The 19,541-nt window shown below is 54.9% G+C and overlaps 1 protein-coding gene across 2 annotated transcripts in view; it reads left to right on the top strand.

The window, feature by feature from the left end:
* Window positions 1–19,541, top strand: part of ADAMTS10 (ADAM metallopeptidase with thrombospondin type 1 motif 10) — a 59,664-nt gene that overhangs the window by 37,109 nt on the left and 3,014 nt on the right. Inside the window, exons 12-23 of one of the 2 annotated variants that reach the window (XM_030033281.2) lie at window positions 1,203–1,310; window positions 4,547–4,692; window positions 5,130–5,193; window positions 6,069–6,171; window positions 13,049–13,182; window positions 14,061–14,184; window positions 14,745–14,825; window positions 16,252–16,415; window positions 16,852–16,978; window positions 17,944–18,073; window positions 18,737–18,941; window positions 19,169–19,345. In XM_030033281.2, coding sequence (XP_029889141.1) covers window positions 1,203–1,310; window positions 4,547–4,692; window positions 5,130–5,193; window positions 6,069–6,171; window positions 13,049–13,182; window positions 14,061–14,184; window positions 14,745–14,825; window positions 16,252–16,415; window positions 16,852–16,978; window positions 17,944–18,073; window positions 18,737–18,941; window positions 19,169–19,345 — 1,563 coding nt within the window. The remainder of the gene's footprint in view (window positions 1–1,202; window positions 1,311–4,546; window positions 4,693–5,129; window positions 5,194–6,068; window positions 6,172–13,048; window positions 13,183–14,060; window positions 14,185–14,744; window positions 14,826–16,251; window positions 16,416–16,851; window positions 16,979–17,943; window positions 18,074–18,736; window positions 18,942–19,168; window positions 19,346–19,541) is intronic. The other variant, XM_030033284.2, reaches the window with a different exon arrangement.

Here is a 19,541-nt window from a genome sequence, read left to right as displayed (position 1 = left end):
AGCAGCAAGTTTTTCCATAGGCTTGTTTCAGTAGTAATAGGAGCAGGATGATGACTGGCAGGAAACTCAGCTCTGGATTTTAGGTGTTGCTTTGCAGTTTGCAGGTGTTGAAGTCCAGCCTGGTTGATTTGAAACTGGCAGAGCCGTTTCAAAGGGCCTGGACTTTCTGATTTAGCAGGTGTGACAACTTTGCAGTCTCTGTCATGAACCTAACTTTTGGGTGGGTTCTGGAACAGCCAAGAGAAGCTTTTTGTTTGCTTATGATTTGAGAGGTCAGGATGGGCTGAAAGCTCAGGATCTGCGGCTCAGGAAACCTCCTGGAAAGAGCTCTGGAGTCCTCAGCCCAGCCCACTTTGTGGACCCAACTGCACCTAGCAGAGCCAGAGAGCAGAAGTGCCCACTTCTGGAACTGCTGAAGGGCTAGCTCAGTATCTGGTGTTATTCTGATTATTCTGAAAACGGCTCTAAATCTTCCAGAGGAGTCTTCCTTTTAGGACTGTTAGGGTGGCTGCAGTTTGCCAGTACACAAGACAGTCACACTGTGACCTGCAGTACATTCCTGTAGCAGATGACAGATGTGCTGTGTTGATGCTCCCAGGGAGTCCCAGCTTCCCGCAGAGGCAGATCTGGATCCATGTGGCGGATCTGGACCCATGTGGTGTAGGGATGCTCATGGCAGGTGCAAGGAATGGGCCTTTGTGCTTGGCCTCCACTGCACAGACCCAAAAAAGAGAACATCCTTCAGCCCTGGGGAGAGGGGTCAGGTGGAGCACAGCAGGATTAGCTCGGGCCTCACCGGGATGTCCAAGGAGATGTGTCCTCTGTGGCACAAAGACCAAGTTTGGCTGTGCGGGCTGGCTTCGGAACCAGCTCTGGTACCTGAGCGCAGTAGAACCTCCAAATCCAGAGAACCCCAGCCACAGGAGAAGTGGTTAGGCTTAGTCCAGAGAGGGGGGTGAGCTGTCAGTGGCCTTGGGGTGACTGCAGCTGGCAACACCTTCCAAGATTTCATCTCATTTTCCCCCCACCATGCTGAAAACACTCCTGTCCCTGTGTCCCAGCCCAGCTGGTGCTTCTCAAGCACACCGGCGTGTTGCTGCCCCAGCCTTGCAGCCCCTAGCACAAGTGAATCCTAACCTTGGCTTTGTTTGTCTCTTTCTTCCTCCCTCCCCCTCTCTCCCCCAAAATCTTTCTCTTTCCAGGAAGTCTGCAGTGAGTTATGGTGTCTGAGTAAAAGCAACCGCTGCATAACCAACAGCATCCCTGCTGCTGAGGGGACCATATGCCAAACCAACACCATTGAAAAGGGGGTAAGGAAGCTCAGGGCACCACAGCGAGTTGACAGTGAATGGTTGAATCCCCTCCTCCAGCGATAACTGGGATTATTGTTTGCGTTGGTGGGCACGGAGTTGATTTAAGAGCACCCACCAGCCTGTCCTCCCCTGCCTCCCAGAACCTGGAGCCACCCCCACCCTCCTCGCCAGCACGAGGGGAGGCTGGGATGTGCCAAGGAGCCCAGGGGTCCGTAATCACCCCGAAGTACAGATCATCTTGCATATTGCTGGAAATGCAGAATATTAAGTCCCTGCTCCAGTGAGCTTCTTGGTCTCACCTAGGAGGCACAGTAAGGTGACCTCAAGCAATGCCATATGCTGTAGATGAACATCTTGTTCTCAGGTCTGCTGAGGTCTCCTGGCTGTCCTGAGAAAAGCAATTTTTGCCCTTTTCCCCAGGAGGGACAATGGGTTTGTAACATGCTCTCAGAGGAACTTGTGAAAAATTGCCTTGCAAGGCTAGATATGATGAAACCTTAATTTTTCAGACTCAGTTGAGAGAGGAGGGTAGGATTTTTCATCACCATATATTTTGAAAGTGAATTTTGACTTGATTGCTCGTACCGCTTTGTTCCCTGCACCTCCTACACCCATTTGTGCCAATATAAAGCAAGTGTGTAGCGCTGTTAAAACAAAGTGGCTTTGCAAACTGAGTAATAATTGGGACAATGGAGAATCGGGGCTGGGACATTCTCCATTAAATGGGCATGTGTTTTTCCACTAGAGGAAAAATAATTCCTAAGAAATTAAAGAATAATTTCAAATTCTTAGGAAGCTGGAGAAACTGATGTGCAGGAAAGAGGATGGCTTTGGCAAATGCATTATTCTTTGCAAACAGTCATCTTAGTTCTGCTGGGAATTAGGTTGAAAAGGAGTAGGTAGCTCCTGGGGCTGAACATCCCTGCTGCAATCAAACAATCCCCTGATTCACCATATACAATGGCAATTTTTTTCTACTAGTCATCTTTTTTTACCAGCTTTTCCCACTTTTAAATATCTCTTTTTGCCCCCACTTACTAGTTGTTTTTTAACCAGAGTTCTTCAAAACTCCTAAGAGAAGTGAAGTGACAAGCAGTCACAGCACCCAGGACTCATGGGAGCTGTTCCCAGTGAAGATTCTGACTCAATTTGAACCCCCAGTTACCTTCCTATGCCTCTGTTTATCCTTTGGTATTAATTCATGCTTCAGAAGTGACTTGATACCCTTGGGTGAAAGAAGATGCACCTTTCTATTAAGCTTCTGCACCTTCACCAGCTGGAGCTCCTGGCTGGTGGCCCCTGTGCTTGCCGGCCAGGTGAGCCCTCAGACCTCAACCCTTGGCTGGAGAAGCTCTCTGAGGTGTTGTTCCCTGGCTTCTCCCCTTCTAGCTGGGGAGAGCAGAGGGAAGGATCAGGGCATAGAAGCTATTTAAGGTATGCAAGATTAAAGGAGAGATAGGGTGAGTTTCTGAGCTCTGCCACCCAGCTGGGGAAGCAGTGTGGGGGGAAGACTGAGCCAAGCTCTGTTGGGTGGTGCCCACATCCCAGACCTCTGGTAGTTTCTTCCTCCCAAATTCTCCTTTTTTTTTTTTTTTAACTGATTCCCTTTGGTTGTTATGGCTTCACCTGCTTTACCCCAAGAACCCACAGTGAGTGACTTCAGGTCTGGATCTGGTGGTAGTTTTTTGCTGCCTTAGGGGTGCCCCCAGCAGCCTGGCTGCTCAGATAGCGGGTTCACTGTCTTGCTGGCTCCTTCCCTGCCTGTTTTGGTTTTCTTTTCTCTTTTTTTTTTTAAATTTTCATTAATCAAGCACTTGTTACACAGGTTATGATCAGTGCACCCTGTGAGGATGCCTTTCATTACGCATCCTCCCTCCCCCCATGCCCCCAGCTCATATCTGGTCTCACAGCCAGCACATGTCTGTGCTTGCCACGGGAGAGCGAGCCAGGGTCTGCTCCCAGCAGCCAGGGCGCAAGGTCAGAGCCCATCGCTGATGCTCGCAGGAGCCCTGAGTGCATGGCGGGGTTTGCAGGGGCTGGTCACGCTCCTGGGCCCTGCCTGCAGAAGCAGCAGCTCCAGTACCTCCAGTCTGGAGCAACAGCAGGGACACCAGAAAGGCTGTGCCTGCAGAGGATCTCTTCTGCATGGGTCCTCACCTTTGGAAAGGCACTGGTGTGCAAGGAGGTCACTAGCTGAGTGTCCTGGGAGGTCATGGTTCATTTTTCCTTGCTGGCTGTGCTGCCCCTGGAGAGCCTGGCTCAGAAAGAGCTGGGAGAGGCTGTGCCAGCAGCTCCAGGGTGGGTTATCAGCCCCTGGAAGGAGCGCACAGCGGTTTCTTCCTTCCTGGGATTATCTCAGCCCCCGAGGCATGGTGTCCGGCACTGTGCCCGGAGAACGGCAGCAGGTCTGGCAGTGTCCCGCTCCTTGCATCACTGTTGACTCCAGGGGGTGCAGGACGCTTTCCAGGTCCAAGGGAAATATTTCGTAGGCAAGTTTCTGTGAGCATCTGTCACCCAATAGGATGGGGGCAGGCGGATTCTTTAAACATCCTCAGCAGAACAATGACACAACAACGTTGTTATTACAATCAAACCTTTATTTTAACCTGGACCCTTTGCAGATTGGGTCATTTTAACTTATTAACCACAACTTGAGCTCCAAGTACACATGCAAAACTCACTCCATCCTGGGAGGGAGCAGCTGGCGGTGGAGGTGTCTGTGCCCCCCAGGGATCCTGGCCCTGCTGCCCAGCAGCAGCAGCTCCAGTCCAAGTCCCACCTGGGACTCACTGCCGCATGCTTTTATAGGGAGTGAGGTGTGTGCTTTTACATGTCCCTGTTCACAACGTGTCACCCTGATTGACCCAAGTGCCCAGGACCCCTTTAGAGGAGAAGTGGCAATGTGACCCACTTGCCCATGGCTGTCTTCCCCACAGGATGGTGCACTGGGGTTTGGGAGGGGGGGCCACTGGTCCCACCACCCCTGTGAACCCTGAGTACGCAGCATGTGCAAATGGTGACAGAGTGACTCAGAGGAGAGGGTACCCAGGGAGAGGAGAATGCCCTCTGCAATGGAGAACTTGGCTCCAAGGCCAGCGCAGCTCTGAGTTCAGATTTCACAGGATCAAATCAGATCCCAGCCCTGAACTGGCTGCCATGTCTGATGGAGGCTGGGGAGCGCTCTGGGAGGAGGAGACCTTGTGCTCAGGGTGTTTGAAGCTGTCTTTCCGCAGTGGTGCTACAAGAGGGAGTGTGTGCCTTTTGGCACCCGACCGGAGGGTGTGGATGGTGCCTGGGGAGCCTGGTCGTCCTGGGGAGAGTGCAGCAGGACATGCGGCGGAGGCGTATCGTCATCCATTCGCCATTGTGACAGCCCGCGGTAGGTGTACGTGTGTGTGGTTGTGTTGGCATGGCCCTGCCTTGTCCTGGTTGTACGGCATCACTGTTCAGGTCAATGGGGAAGGCAGCAGCCAGGTGCCTGTGCAGCTCTGCACTCAGGTCCTGGGAAGATCTTGGCTCCCGCACGCAAATCCCACGTCCTGCTTTCACAGCAGCTAGGTGCTCTTGCTTTGGTGTTGGGTCTGCAGCCGCAGACCCAAAACCACTTGTACAACTCCACTGTGCGCTTGCAGCTGAGCGTGTGAAGTCAGCTGGGGCACCGCGCTTCTGCAGCAGCCCCTCCAGGCGGGATCCATCCTTGCAGCAGAGCAGGGTTGCGAAAAGCCGTGGTGCTCCTGCAAACCTGGGGCAGCCACCTGCCACAAACGTGGCTCACTGCCCTAAGCTGGTTCTCCTATCTTGTTCCTGGTTTGGCAGGCCCACAATTGGAGGAAAGTACTGCCTGGGAGAGCGGAAACGGTACCGGTCCTGCAACACTGATGTGAGTACTGCCAGGCTCGGGGAGAGGAGCAGCGGTGGGCTAGCAGGGCTTTGCCAGTGGGGCAGGCAGCGCTGTGTCGCAACAAGGAGGTGGGGATGAGCCCTCTCTGCATGGATGTGGGGTGTTATGCGCAGCTGTGGGACCCACAGGAGGAGGCGGCTGGGTAGGGGTGAGCCACGCTGTGCCGGCAGCAATCCTGCAATGGGGAAAGCCAAACAGGACGATGCACGCCTGCACCGGCTGCGAGCTGGCTCAGAGAGTGGGTGGGCGGTACGTCCCTGCGGGGCTTCGGCATCAAGAAGGGGCCCGAAAAAGATAACAAGGCAAAGGAGGAGAGATCAGAGGCTTCCAGCACTTGACATGACAGCGATTGCCTCTCGCACGCTGCAAGTGCAGGCCTGGTCAGGTGAGAGTGGCTCACGAAACGCGGTATAGCACCCTGCTTCCCAGGGTTAAACCTCAAGGGGAGCAGAGAAATAGCTGTGCTGCAGGGAAGATCAATGAAGCTTTGGACCTGGGAAGTGGTAGCTTTAACATCCGCAGGCTGGTAGTGAGGAAAATAAATGGCTCCCCATTGCTTCCCCTGGGCTTTGCACCTAGCTTTTAAAGGATTGCTCACAAGAGCAAGTGTTGCATCTGCAGACAGACAAGCTGGGGCCCAAGGGCTCATGCTGTTCATCTTCAAATAGTGTTTAGCTTTGCAGGAAGGATGTTCCTGCCATACTGTAGCAGTGTGCAGTTGTCAGGGCTGGTGTCCATTTCCTTGAAGGGCTGGTGTTAGTTGCAGCTGGGAGCTCTGTAGCAGCTCCTGCCCTCCTAGCTGATAAGGCAGGCTGCTCCTGCCAACACACTGATTGCTGGCTGTGTGGCTGCAGGACTGCCCGCCGGGCTCCCAGGACTTCCGAGAGCTGCAGTGTGCCGAATTCGATAACGTCCCCTTCCGAGGGAAGTACTACACCTGGAAGACATACCGTGGAGGTGAGTGCTGGGGCCGGGCTGAGCATCCCTTGGTTCAGGCAGAATTGCTCAGGGCTGTGCATGGCTTTGCTGTCCCCCACTCTCTGCAAGGACAGGTCTCATGGTCTGGTGGGCGGTTAGTCACCACCTCCGCTAGCCCAGTTCCCACAGGCTGCCCACTCCGTGTTCCTGGGGCGTGCTGCCTCCCCCTTGCACGACTGCGGATCAATGTGCATCCCTCCAGGTGCCTGGCCCATGACCATCCTGCCATGCTCCCCATCCTGAGTCACTTACTTACTTACCCCTGTACTATTGCCCTGTAACTTCATTGCTCTGCCAGAAACAATCCCAGCAGCATCGGAGCTGTTAGCTTCTTTCCTCAAGTCTGTTTCCTTAACTGCTGAGGGAGCAAAGAGGAAGACAAGAAAAGGGAGTTGTTAGCGTCTGGTACCTGATGGGGAGAAAACAGGGCAGCCCTCTGCACAGGCAGGTGAAGCTTCCAGCTCCTGCACAGGCGGAAGGGATGCAAACTGGTGGATCCTCCAAAAAGCAGTGCTCCCTTCTTCCCGAGGTCAGTCCTCCTGTGTCCTGCAGAAGTGTCTAGCGAGGAGAGGAGGCGGGAGGAGGCTTCTGTGGCAGAAATCTCTTAATAATGAGAAAGAACAGCGCGTCTCCTTCATGTAGTTAATGAACTTGACTGGGGAAATCCTTCACAGCTGTGTAAATAAGCACACCTCCCAGCGGGGCTCCTGCAGCTGGAGCAGATGTGCTGAGGCTGCAGGGGATGGATCAATAAAAATGTAATAAAATTGCAAAGCAGTAAGTCACACAAAGACCCCAATGGATGCCAAGGTGGAAGACAGCCCCGCAGGCTGGATCTGCCCTTGCTCAGACCTCTCTCTTCCCCAGGCATGGCCCAGTGGTTTGAGTCCAGGGGACGGTTGGCCAGTTGAACATCAGCCCTTGAATTGTAATCTGGCTCTGACACCGATTTTTGCTTTGGCTTTCAAAAAAAGCCCCTTCCTCTCCCTCTGCTTCAGCTTCCTCTTCCATAAAATAAGGTGATGAAACCTGTCCCCTTCCTAGGAGGCTGTGAGCGTTGACATGATCGTGTCTCGAAGGGATCTGGGAGGGACCTGTCTCAGCTCTCCAGGTTGACTGTGGGTAATGGTCACGGGGAGCCGTGCTGTTTAGCAGTTATGTTTTTTTTATTCAGTGTCAAAGGGTATCACTGTCTTCCTCTGAGGTGGCCCAGGTAGGGAAACCGAGGCACATTCACTTGACTAGAGAGGTGCTGGAAGCTGCAGCTCCTCAGCCTGTTCTGGGAACCAAGCCCCTGGTCAGCAGAGTGGCCGTCTCCCAGCTCTCAAGAAATCATGTGTGCTGACACCCACCTGCCTGGGAGCTGTCAGCTGGGATTAGCAGAATCAACTCTTCATGGCATGGGCTGTCCACACTGGACCCTCAGATCAGTTGGGACTGTGGAGGTGGTAAGGTGTCATCACTGTTCCCCTCCACCTACGAAAATCTTTGCCCAAATCTGGATGCTCTGGTCAGGATTGGGGAGACCTGATTGCAGCTGTTCAATACGTACAGGGGGCTTATAAGAAAGATGGAGAGAGACATTTTACCAAGGCCTGTAGTGACAGGACAAGGGGCAACAGTCTTAAACAGAAAGAGGGTAAGTTTAGGGTGGACAGAAGGAAGAAACGGTGTATGATGAGGGTGGTGAGACACTGAAACAGGTTGCCCAGAAAAGTTGTGGGTGCCTCATCCCTGGAAGTTTTCAAGGTCAGATTGGACGGGGTTTGAGCAACCTGATCTAGTGGAAGATGTCCCTGCCCACGGTAAGGGGTGGGAGTTGGACTAGATGGTCTTTGAAGGTCCCTTCCAACCCAAACCTCTCTGTGATTCTATGACTATGACTTTACCAGCATGAGTACTTGCATCTTCACTTTCCTGCAGGATTTTGTGATACTTGGTGTCATTTGGGTGTCAGAGGTACATGTGTGGGGGAGGCAGGGAGCATCCCTTGGACCTCCACCCTCTCCATGTCATAGACCAGACCCCCAGGGAACAGCCCCCTCTTGTCTTGCCCTTGCCACAGGTGTTTTGCTCTCAGGACCCATGTTTTCTCCCTGCAGCCCCTGTGCTAGAAGGCATCCCTACCCCAGCATCGGGGAAGGCAATAACGGCTGGCCATCATCTCCCTCAGTCCCTCCTGGGCTCTTCCAGTGGTGCCCAGATTGCTCTGGAGTGGCGCATGTCAGTCCCTCCCTCCCTACTGGCACAAGCAGCCCCCCAGGATCCATCCTTGTTGGCAGCCTCGTCCCCGGGCATTCTGCCCTCCAGCTGGTAGCATATCTGCTCTTCAGGTTGTTTTTGGGCATGTGTCCCTGCTTTGGGAGCCATTCACTACCCTGGCCCTCTGCTGAGCCTCTTCCCCTGCTCAGTTCAGCCGCTGCCTTTGGCACTGCACAATTGAGCCACCCCCTTGCCGAAAGATGCGGTGGTGCAGGGGTGCTTGTGCCATTTGCCCATCAGGCACTGGCCCCACATCAGTTCAGGGAAGTGTCCTGGGCACGAAGCACCCCCACCCTGAAGAGTGGTACAAAGAGTACCCTGCTGGCTTGGATGGGGGAGGACACCGATCCCGCAGGGAATCTGGGATGGGAAGGAGCCACCCACTGAAAGCCTGACGCCAGCCGCCGGGTCACTGGCAAGTTGAGGTTGGGTTTTGCACAGGGCTGGTACAGCGTGTTTTCCTGGAGGTGATTTATAACAGTCCTGGAGCCCAGACCCCAGGATCGCAAGACACAGCCCCAGCGAGAAGCGCTGAGCTCAGCCTTTCGGAGCTCAACAGTCAGCAGATACCTCGTGGAACGCGGCTTTAATTGTTTGTTTATTTTGCTTTATTCGCTTAGTTATTCATTTTGCTCTTGGCGGATGCAAGAGCCAAGGGAGCAGCTTACGGGGCTGGGAGAGAGATGGGGAGGAGCAGGGGCTTACAGAAAACAGGAGATTGCTCATCATAAATTGTAATGCGCTTTAATTCCTCCATGGGACAGGGCAGGCAGGAGGAGCAAAACATCCTCTGAGGCACTGCGTAGCCAACTGAAAATATTCTATTCTATTCTATTTTAATAGCTATATTAAAGATTAAAAGCAGTACCTTGGACTACTCAGCCCAAAGCAAAGGGTGGGCAGCTCTCTGTGGGCCCATGCATGACCAGGGGGGTTTGCCTCTCTGGGAGCAGGGGACTGGGGACCTGCACAGTGTTTATGTCAGGCCCTGTGCTCTTTAGGGTTGTATGGTCTTGTCTGCTGCTTGTTTCCCAGTCAATTAATAGTAACATTCACTAGGCAGTGGGCAGGCTAAGGGGGTCCCACTCTTTCTGTGGAAGTGGGCTCTTCTCCCATGTTGGTGGACCCACCTTGCACAGGTGACAACAGGCACTGTAGAGCCTCTCCTGCCTCTTTGCTGCCAAATGCCCCGTGGGGCTTGCGCTGAGGATCCCACTTGTGCCCTGTGGTTGTGGGTATCACTGGGCAGCAGTGAGCTGGCCTAGGAGGACATAGAGCACTGCCTTGCTCGGCCAGACCTAACGCTTCCACCCCAAAAAGTGCAGCTCCCACCAGATAGTTCACGTGCTGGGAGAGGAGGGTCTGGATCCTGGCTGCTGTTGAAAATACAGTCCTTAATTCCCATCTCCAGGAATGTCAAGGCGTGTCGTGCTGTTTCGAAGGATCTTTCTGGGGTCTGAAATTCACCCTGTTTGCTGTGGTCAGTGTTGCTGTTGTGGGGACATGGAGTTGTCACTGGTCTAGGGCTTTAGAAAGTTGCCTTTTTAAGGAACCACCTTAACAAGGACAAGGTGATGCCCAGACCATCTGAGTACCTCTTGGCCAGCTGAGCACCAAGGAAACTGCAGTTCCTAACAGACACTGGGCAGTGATACCAGCCCCCCTTTCCTCTGATCAGTGGGAGGGTGACCTGGCTGCCAAAGGCAAATCCTGCCTGGAAATTGTCACCAGGGAAGGTGTGTTGGAGACTGGTCCTGAGCTCAGGTGGCCCAGCTGGCTCGCTGGAGCAGTCACAGTCAGGATGCAGCTACCAATGCAAGGTTGTCCCTCTCTCTCCCCCCTCCTCCTTCATTATCCCTCTCCCCATTTCTGTTCCATAAGACTTTTTCTTTTAAGGGCAGCAATTCTCCATCTGCAAGCCTTTCCTAAGTTGCTAGATGAGGAGAGCCAGTAGGGATTCGTCTGACGTGAAGCAGCAGCTGGGTGGCAGCATGACCACAGGACCCCAAGTCCCAGCTTTGTGCACGGATCCTTAAGTCCAGCACCCGCTGTCAGCTCTTGCAGGCAGGAAGGTGATGGGTGCTGAGTTCCCCCTGCTCAGCAGTTGCTACCCAGGCTCCCTCTGTGCACATGAGATGCTCGGAGCCACTGGGATACAGGGCCTGCATCAGCAGTGATGGGTCTTTGCCAGTGACAGGCTGGAACTGGGGCAACTGTACCAGCATTGAGGGCTTGCTCTCTTCCACACGCTTTCCTCCATCTCTGCTGATCTCATCTCAAAAGAAGGTTAAATTGTTAGGGATTTAAGCGTGCATGCACATATGTGCACACACGTGGATCCTCCTGGGCTCCAGCAAGGGGAGGGCAATGAGGAAACCCCTGTGGACACCCCTGGCCCTGCAATGAGCTGAGTTCATGCTCTCACACCATTTTTGCAGCCCAGTAACAAAGTCAGGCACTTAAGGCAAAGGAAGAAATATGGCCTTATGCCGCCATCCCCAATATTTTATTTTCCCTCTTTTCTTTCTTTTTTTTTAATTTTTCCTCTGACTTGTTATATTTTTTTATTCCAGTTTTCCCCACGGGCTCCTCTTTCAAGGCTGTGATGATTACACTCAGGGCTGCTTGTTGCTGGAGGAGGCTGGGCATAGGGCAGCAGCGGTGAGGAGTTATGATAGAAAGTAGGATTATGCAGCTGATTGGGAGCTACTAAAATGGAACCAGGGCTGGCAGAGAGGCAGAAACAGGCTGTGGCAGAGGTTGGCTGCCCACCAAGGAACTGCAGCAAGGTGTCTGCAGTGGGTCTTGCTTTTCCTTGTAGCTGGAGACAAGGAAGGGAATAGGGAGTGCATGTGAATAGCTTAGCAAACCCATCTGAGAACTCTGAAACAAAAGCCCAAGTTTCTGCTGTTTCTCAACTCTGCTTCATTGCATAGTCTGCCCTGCACTCCAGTGATGGCAGGATTGAGTGCGGCCTTAGAGCTGCATGTGAGCTGGGATGAAGGGTCCCACGCAGCCGACAGAGCACACGGCTGGGCTGCCAGGAGCGAGGCCACCAGCAGGAGAGATGTTCCCGAGCCAGCAAGCACTGGCTAAATCACAGATACATCTCGGGAAGGGCCAGCACAAGCCCCTCTCCCAGGCTGGTGGGACAGTTTAATGCGTGGGGTGTGCAGTTGCTGGTGGGACTCGGTGGCACTCTCTCTCCAAGCTGGGAGATTCTGCAGCGAGCATAGGTCCCTCGTGACTCGTGTTTTCTTGCCGTGCTGGTGATGTTTTGCACCTGAGGTCTGGCTGGACAGACCAGGGGCTCAGGCATGCTGTGGTTAGATGGCTGTGAGTTTTTGGGGTCATGTCTGTGCTGTCACCCTCGGTGGACCTGGAGCTCCCTCGCCAGGCAGGAGAGAGCCCGAGGTGCTGCAGAGAGGGTTGGCTCTCCAGGGGGAGGGTTGATCGAGCACCTTCTCTAGGGGCTTGTCCAGGCATCCTGCTCGACAGCATGCCTCCAAGCTGCTGAATTCCCCTCTCATGTCTCCTCCTGTTCCTCCCTCTCCTGGCTTTGCTCTTTCTTCCCCCCAGCTGCGTTCGGGTGCTCTGAGGCACAGCTGGGCCACCCCTCCCCTCCATCTGCCCATTTGATGTGCTGTATCAAGTTGCAAGTTTTGCAGATTTCGGTTGCTCCCGACCTAGGTGCTTCCCAGCTCTGGCACATGGCTCACAACTGTTGCCGGTGCCTGCAGGAGTGAACTGCCACAGCTCAGGCATGCATCTCTCTGCCAGGGTCATGCAGGCTGTTGGGTCTCCTTGGGATGCTCAGTAAAGGCAGCAAATGCCACAATCTGCACCAGCATTTGATAAAATCCAATGACAGGAGGCAGGAAACTGCTCTGCTCAGGTGTCTCCTTCCATAACCAGTCCTATGTCCTGTTCCCAGGCACCATAAGCCAATATACAGATATCCAGTCTCTCTTCCTTAGACGGTGCTTTGGCAAGGGGTGTTGGGAAGCCGGTAGTTTAGCTATAGCTTGAGCATCCTTCCCCTTTGGCCTCACGCTGCTGTCATCATCTTTGCTATGAAGGACTCGGTATCCACCAGCCTTGAACAGAAAGAAATGGTTGCTCTGGCCTAGTAACTGGTCTAGGAGCTGAAAAACTTTGGACAAGTTGCTTAAGAGCTGCTGCCTCAGTTTCCCTGTCTGTAAAATGGGCACAAGGGTGTCGACAGCCCTTGTAAAGTGCCAGGAGACCCAGGAGTGACCGACACCAGATAAGAACAAGTCAGTTTGTTTCCTTCCCCATCACATAGAGCCCATGTTTCCCAGGCTGTGCAGAAGGCACAATGTCTTACCATGTGTCGGTGTCCAGTTCAAAGGTCTTGACTCAGTGCTGATCAATAAGGAAGGTGCCTGGGTCCCTCTGCCTGGCAGGGACAGACAGGGACATCCTCCTGAGCATCTGGAGCTGTGCAGTGGGCCAGGCACAGGATGGAGGCATGGGGAGGCTGAGGGTAAGGCAGCTGTTATCCAGGTCTGGCTCTCCACATCTTTCCTCTCTCTCTTTGGCGGCATCATTTGAACCTCTGCTTCTTTCCCAGGGGGTGTGAAAGCCTGTTCCCTCAACTGCCTGGCCGAGGGCTTCAACTTCTACACAGAACGAGCTGCAGCCGTGGTGGACGGGACACCGTGCCGGCAGGACTCCAACGATATCTGCGTCAACGGGGAGTGCAAGGTGCTGCCGGGGTCTGGGACAGACTCGGAATGGGAAAGCAAGGGCAGGCCCTTGGGCAGGGGAGTGCTGCCCTCCACCCGCCCACACAGACACAGGCATCCTTCTGCCTGGGCTCCTGGTTGACCTGTGGGAGCAGGAGCACATCCACCTCTGGACTTTTGCCTCTCCGCTCTCCATACACCGGTTGCCACACTGGCCTGCGTTAGCAATGCGTCTCTGCATTTACAGCCTATGTAGCCCCAGGCACTTGATACTTCCCTTGAAATGGGATCTGGAGGGCTATAAAAGTTTAATTATAAGAAAGCGCTGTGGGAGTGGCAAATGTCCCCCAGCAGGCAGGCAGACAGGCTCCCTCTCTGTCTCTGTCTGTCTCCCTTCCTGTGTCTCTGGGATCTTTTTGTCTCTATGGGGCTGAACATACTGTGGAACAAAGGCGGGGATTGCACCATAGGCAGCTACAGCTGTGCTGGTAACCCGCTTGCTAGCCCACGTACTGTGGCAGCAGGGCAGAGCCAGAGGCTTCACATGGGCTCTCTACCGCGATGCCGGTGGTGCAGGGACACAGCTCTCCTTGGGCTGCTGCAGCTCCACCAGCTCAGTGCAGGCACCCTGATCTCTGCCTTATCCCACAGTCACAGGATTTCTGCGTTCACCCCCCCCCAGCCCTGGAGAGAAACCTCCCAGGGCTGTCCCTGGAGAGGAGTGACAGAAAGATGGGGCTGGGCAGAGGTGATGTTGCTGAGCGCTGCCTGCTGTACGGTGCAATGGAGGGGAGTGAGGTGGAGCCCAGGGATGGGCTCCCTGGGATGCTGCAGGTCAGGTGTGGGAAGGACAAGGCCCCACCAGGACGGCTAATTCCCTGCTGCTCCTTCCTCCAGCATGTGGGCTGTGATCGTGTCCTGGGCTCTGACTCAAAGGAGGACAAGTGTCGCGTGTGTGGGGGAGACGGCAGCTCCTGTGAGACCGTTGAGGGCGTCTTCAACCAGTCTCTGCCGGAGGGAGGTAGGGAGCAAGCGGCCTGGCCAGCGCAGCCAGCGTCACCCACCCTCAAGTCCCTCCTCAATTTCACCTCCTCCTGGGGATGTGCAGGACAGGCAGGGACATATCCCAGAGAAACACCCCAGAGGGTAGGACCAGGCTGCAAGCAGGGAGCAAATCACTCCTGTCCACCAACCAAGCTGTGCCCCAGCCACCCCTGGCACCCAAGTCCCTGGCACAGAGCGCCAAGCTCCTTCCCTCCTCCGCAGCTCATGCTGCCCTCAAGCCAGGCTGTGGAGATGCCCATGGAGATCCCAGCTCCACAGCACCTCCCCAGCATGGCTGGTCCGATCACAAAAGCCTGCACTGCGAAGCAAGCAAGCCACTGTCCTGGCAGGCCATAGTGCTTTTTCCGTTTAATTGCAGCGGGTGGCTGCACGAACACCTCTGCACTGCCAGCATCTCATTTAGAGTTTAACCCATGGGTAACAGGGTGGCACACACTCCCATCCAGCCCAGGGCAGGGTTGGCTCCGGGCTCGGAGGCTGAGCATCGCTGCTCACCAGCCCCGGGTTGTCTCACAGGTTACGAGGAGGTGATCCAGATTCCCAAGGGCTCCGTCCACATCGACATCCGGGAGCTGAACCTCTCCATCAACTACCTAGGTGAGATGGGGCTGGGGGATACTGAAATCCCAGCCAGACACCCCTTGGTCTGCCATTTCCCTGCAGTTAATAGGGCGTGAGAAAGGCCCAGCAAGAAAAACCTCTCACTGCAGCAGAGGATGGGGTTGGGGGTCCCAGCTTGGGGTTGGGGGCAGAGGAAGGCAGCGGGCCTGCTGGCAAGACAGCGTGTCCCAGGCCAGTGTGGGCCGTATCAGTGTGGCCCGCACAGCCCCTGTCTCGCTGCAGCACTGCCTCCGTCCTGCGCTCACTGTTCAGCAGTGTAACCCTGAGCAAACCCCACACCCCGTCGTTCCTGGCGCTGTCTGTGGCTCCTTGGCATTCCCCCCTCCGCCAGCATGTTGGGCTGGGAATTAAAAATAGACCTGCTCACATTTTCCTTGGGCTTAATTTTCCAGCCAGACTCTAGCTCATTTTTACAATGGGCTTTTTTCTTTCCCCTGTCCTCCAAGCCATTGACAGTGATCGTGGGGGGGGTGCTCACTGCTGGCTTGCTGCTGGGTGCCTCTGCAGTGGCTCTGCAGGAGCTGGAGCCTGCCTGGATGCTGGCACTGGTGGGAGATCACAGCGGGGCTCTCCTGACAGCGTCCCTCCAGGCCAGCTCCCTTTGCTGGGTTCGGAGATGCCGACATCCCTCCCTACCCGGCCCACGTATACCGGAGACTCCTCGTGTCCATCCAGACTGGATTTCTGTGCACTGGAGGCACAGCCCAAGTTCATATCACTAATTGATTGCTGCCATCAGTCTCTCCCACTCCAGCATCTGTCCCTGCACCCCAGTGGGAGCAGAGGGAGCATCCTCATCGGTACAAAGCATCCTCCCTGCCCCAGAGCATCATGGCAATGAGGTCGTTGCCAGCAGCGAGGGCAGGAGTGACACAGAGCTGGGCGCCAGCGCGGTGTTGGTGGCAGAGAGCAAGCAGGGAGAGCGTGGGAATGCGAGTGGGGACGAGCAAGCGAGCCGATCCCCCTCTAGCGACTCGCTTGGGCAACCACAGCCAGGCTCCTGGGGACCAGCCTCCTCCAGTAGCCCCAGCTGCCAAGACCCAGTTTGCACAGCTGGATTTGAGCGTGGCTTCATGGCCACAGCATGTCACACTGCCAGTTGTCCCCATCACCATCCCGGGTAGCTGGCTGAGCTCCCCACAGTATCATCCTTCACCAGTGAGGTGGCGGGCAGGCTGAGACAAGACGATGGGTCCCACCTCTGCTAGTGGTTTTCTGTGTGACCCTGACCCAGGCACCTACTTTATTTGTCCCACCTATTCCGTCCCTGTAAAATGAGGCTGATGATATTTACCCTCCGTTGTAGCAGTGCTCTGAGCCTGGCAGATGAGAAGCACCTGGCCGAAGCTGGATACAGGTGCATTCAGCCTTTCTGCTAATCCTTGCTCCCCTGTCCTCACAGCGCTGAGAGGGGAGAGCGGCGAGTATTACATCAATGGGAAGCTCTCCATCGACCCACCGCGGCGCTTTGACATTGCAGGCACAACATTCCACTACAGGAGATCCCCAGAGGAGCCTGAGTCCCTGGAGGCCTTGGGACCCACCAACATCACCCTCTTTGTCATGGTTGGTAACATGGTTCCTTCATACCCATACCTGGTATGGGCCTGGTCTGGACTAAAGAGACCTTGCTGTGACTAGATGGGAATTGGAGCTAATCAGTCCCTGTCCTTGCTGTCTGGAGTAAAGGGACACAGAGAGCAGGGGTAAATTGGGCTAAATTCTCAGGTCTCCCTCCCTAATCTGCCAGGCTTTGGAATGATTCAATCTTTAAGTGCACGGGAGCTTGTTCTCTGATCATGTCACCTTCATGGCTGCACTACTGTCATCACTGGTGGCTGCCATGTCAATGCTGGAAGGGACTGGAAAGGGAAGCGGGGGGGAAGATTTCAGCTGCCCTGGATTTTAGAGAGTGCCCTGAGGTTGTGGGATGCCATCTGGACAGTCACGACCATGCTGGACTTCAGTGGCACTGATGCGTTGGTGGTGCCTTTCTTTGCAGGTCCTTGTGCGGACAGAGCTGCAGGGGATCCGGTACAAGTTCAATGCGCCCGTTGGCAGGGATGCCTCGAACCAGTATTCCTGGCACTACACCCCGTGGACCAAATGCTCAGTGCTGTGTGCAGGGGGTGAGGTTTGACCCCATGTCGGCTGGGGGGAACACGTGTGTCTGCCCTCCTGTGACTCCCATGCACAGTGTCTGGGCCACATGAGACAGCGCACAGATGTTAGCATCTGCTTTGCTCTGAAGGAGCTCTCAAGTTTCTACATATTCCCACCCTGCACTCAGCCACATGCGAGCTGGTGTCAGTTAGCATAATCTTGTGGGCAGAGTGTCAGGGCGAACAACCTGGATGCCATTCTTTGGCTGGACCGCAGGTGTAGGTGGTAGAGGTGATGGAAGGTGGCATGGTATGCTTGGAATTCATTTACTTGTGCAATGCATAACAGGTTAGCTGGTCACAACAGTCCCTCTGGCCTTCAGATCTACATGTCTGTGAACTATGTCACCACTGATGCTTCCCTGAATCCCTTGGGCTAGTTCTTGTGGGGATTGACACAAAGGTTTGCACCATGTCTCGTGGCTCTGGAGAACGTGGCTGTGAGTGACTGAGCTGGTATTCAGGAGAAAGAGGCACTTTCAAAAGCAAGGCTTAATAATGTTCCCTGTTTAAAGCTAAGGGCCCTGGCCCGGTTCTGTGTGCTAGGCCTTGACAAAGGGTTGCCACCTCTTGTTCCAGCTATTCCCCACAGTACTGCCCAGAAGGTGTCACAAGACCAAGGTTAGAACAGGTTTATTTGAGGATGAGGTCCTTGGGACACTTTGATCCTCCATCCTCTGCAAACTCTACCAGGTCGTGCCCTGGCTGGTGAGCCTTCACTCCATCCATTTTTTTCTGGAGATGTTAGAGGCAAAGGAGGCCTTGGTTATGAATAGAGAAGCAGATTCAGGCTTGATGAAGTGCGGTGAGAAGTGGCTGCCCCATCACATTGCCCACACGGGAGCAGAGCTGTGGGGCTTGTACCTGCAGCCTGGCTCAGCGCTAGCCTCAGGGTGCTCCTCTCTTTCCCCCTTGCCTCTTTTTCTTGGCAGGCAGCCAGATCCAATCTGTGGTATGCAAGAAACTTTCCGATGGCTCAACTGTCTTCAACCATTTCTGTAGCCCTGAAACTAAAATGCCAGAGCGGCAGAGGCCGTGCAATACCGAACCGTGCCCCCCGGCGTGAGTACCATAGCTTGGAGCAGATCGAGGGAGTGTGGGTGGAAAAGCCAGCGTGGAGGAGGGTGAAATTCCCCCCTCTCTACCATTCCCAAGTCAGAGTCCCCCGCCACAGTACCCAGGGGTAACACTACCTGGCTGGAGCAGCTCTGCTGTGGAGGGGGGACAGTTTTCTCCTCTGTGCCCCATCATGAGCACAATACAGTGCACAACCTGCACAGCCCAAGTGCATTGCTGTGGGGAAGGGGCAGTGGTGATGCAGAGAGCAGAAACCTGTCTCCACCACAGTGCTCTGTGCACGAAGCTACACCGTGCCTTGCTCGGTGAGAGATGTGCCAAGAACATGGTGTGTTGGCTGAGGATGGTCTCTGTAGCGTGGCCTCCTCCCTGTGCTACTGAGCTACTTGCAGAAAGGAGCCCTCCCCATCTGGTCCTTTGGTGCAGAGCAGATACTCAGTGCGGTTCCTCAGAAATTGTCCCAGCCCCTCCCTGGCTGGCCCTTGCCCCTCTCTTGAAGGGGAAAGGGAGATGTGGAGTAACTCTGTGATTCAGCCGGAGCTGCCTGGGAGGCTGTGGCCAGAGTAGGAACAGGGCTGTGTACAGGAGTATGGGGACAAGCATGGACCACTGTGCCCCTCACAACTTTGCTGTTTTACCTGTCTCCAGCTGGGTGATTGGGAACTGGTCTGAATGCAGCCGAAGTTGCAATGAAGGCGTCCGCACACGCAGTGTCTTCTGCAAGCGTAAGATCTCTGCCACTGAGGAGAAGACCTTGGATGATGCTTCTTGCACCCATCCACGGCCAAAGATGCTTGAGCCTTGCAATAACCAGACGTGCCCTCCAGAGTGGGTCGCCCTGGACTGGTCTGAGGTAAGTGCTTAACATCGGCCCTCACCTCTCTGATAGCACTGGTCCTTAGGGGGACAGAGTCAATCGCTAGGCCAGAGCATTAGCGATGGCTGCATAGAGAGCATAATGTGGGAAATGGTCTTGAAGCTCAGGAGGCAGGCAAGGTGGGAGCACTGGTGGGGAGAGCCAGTGCTGCCTCTCTCTGCTCTTTGCCATACATCCTGACCGCATGTGTCCTCTCTTTGCAGTGCACCCCAAGCTGCGGGCCAGGTTTCCGCCACCGCATCGTCCTCTGCAAGAGTGGTGACCACAGTGCAACTCTGCCCACCTCCCAGTGCTATGAAGGCTCCAAGCCGCCGACCAGCATGAGGTGCAACCTGCGGCGCTGCCCACCGCCGCGCTGGGTGACTGGCGAGTGGGGAGAGGTAGGGACAATCCTTCCCATGAGGTTTTTGAAGAAGACTCTGCCTCCCCAGCCCCTCAAATCCTAGTCACATGAGGCTTTTACCTGCCAGCAGAACTCAATGTGGCCACCACAACTATCTGGGGGGCAGCAGGACTCCGTGGCAGTTCTTCGCCCTCCATTGGCTCAGGAGGCCATTGCGGTGGTGGCCCAAGTGC

Source organism: Aquila chrysaetos, chromosome 12, assembly GCF_900496995.4.
Source record: "Aquila chrysaetos chrysaetos chromosome 12, bAquChr1.4, whole genome shotgun sequence".
NCBI classification, from domain to species: Eukaryota; Metazoa; Chordata; class Aves; order Accipitriformes; family Accipitridae; genus Aquila; species Aquila chrysaetos.
This window is presented reverse-complemented; position numbering and strand designations above follow the sequence as displayed.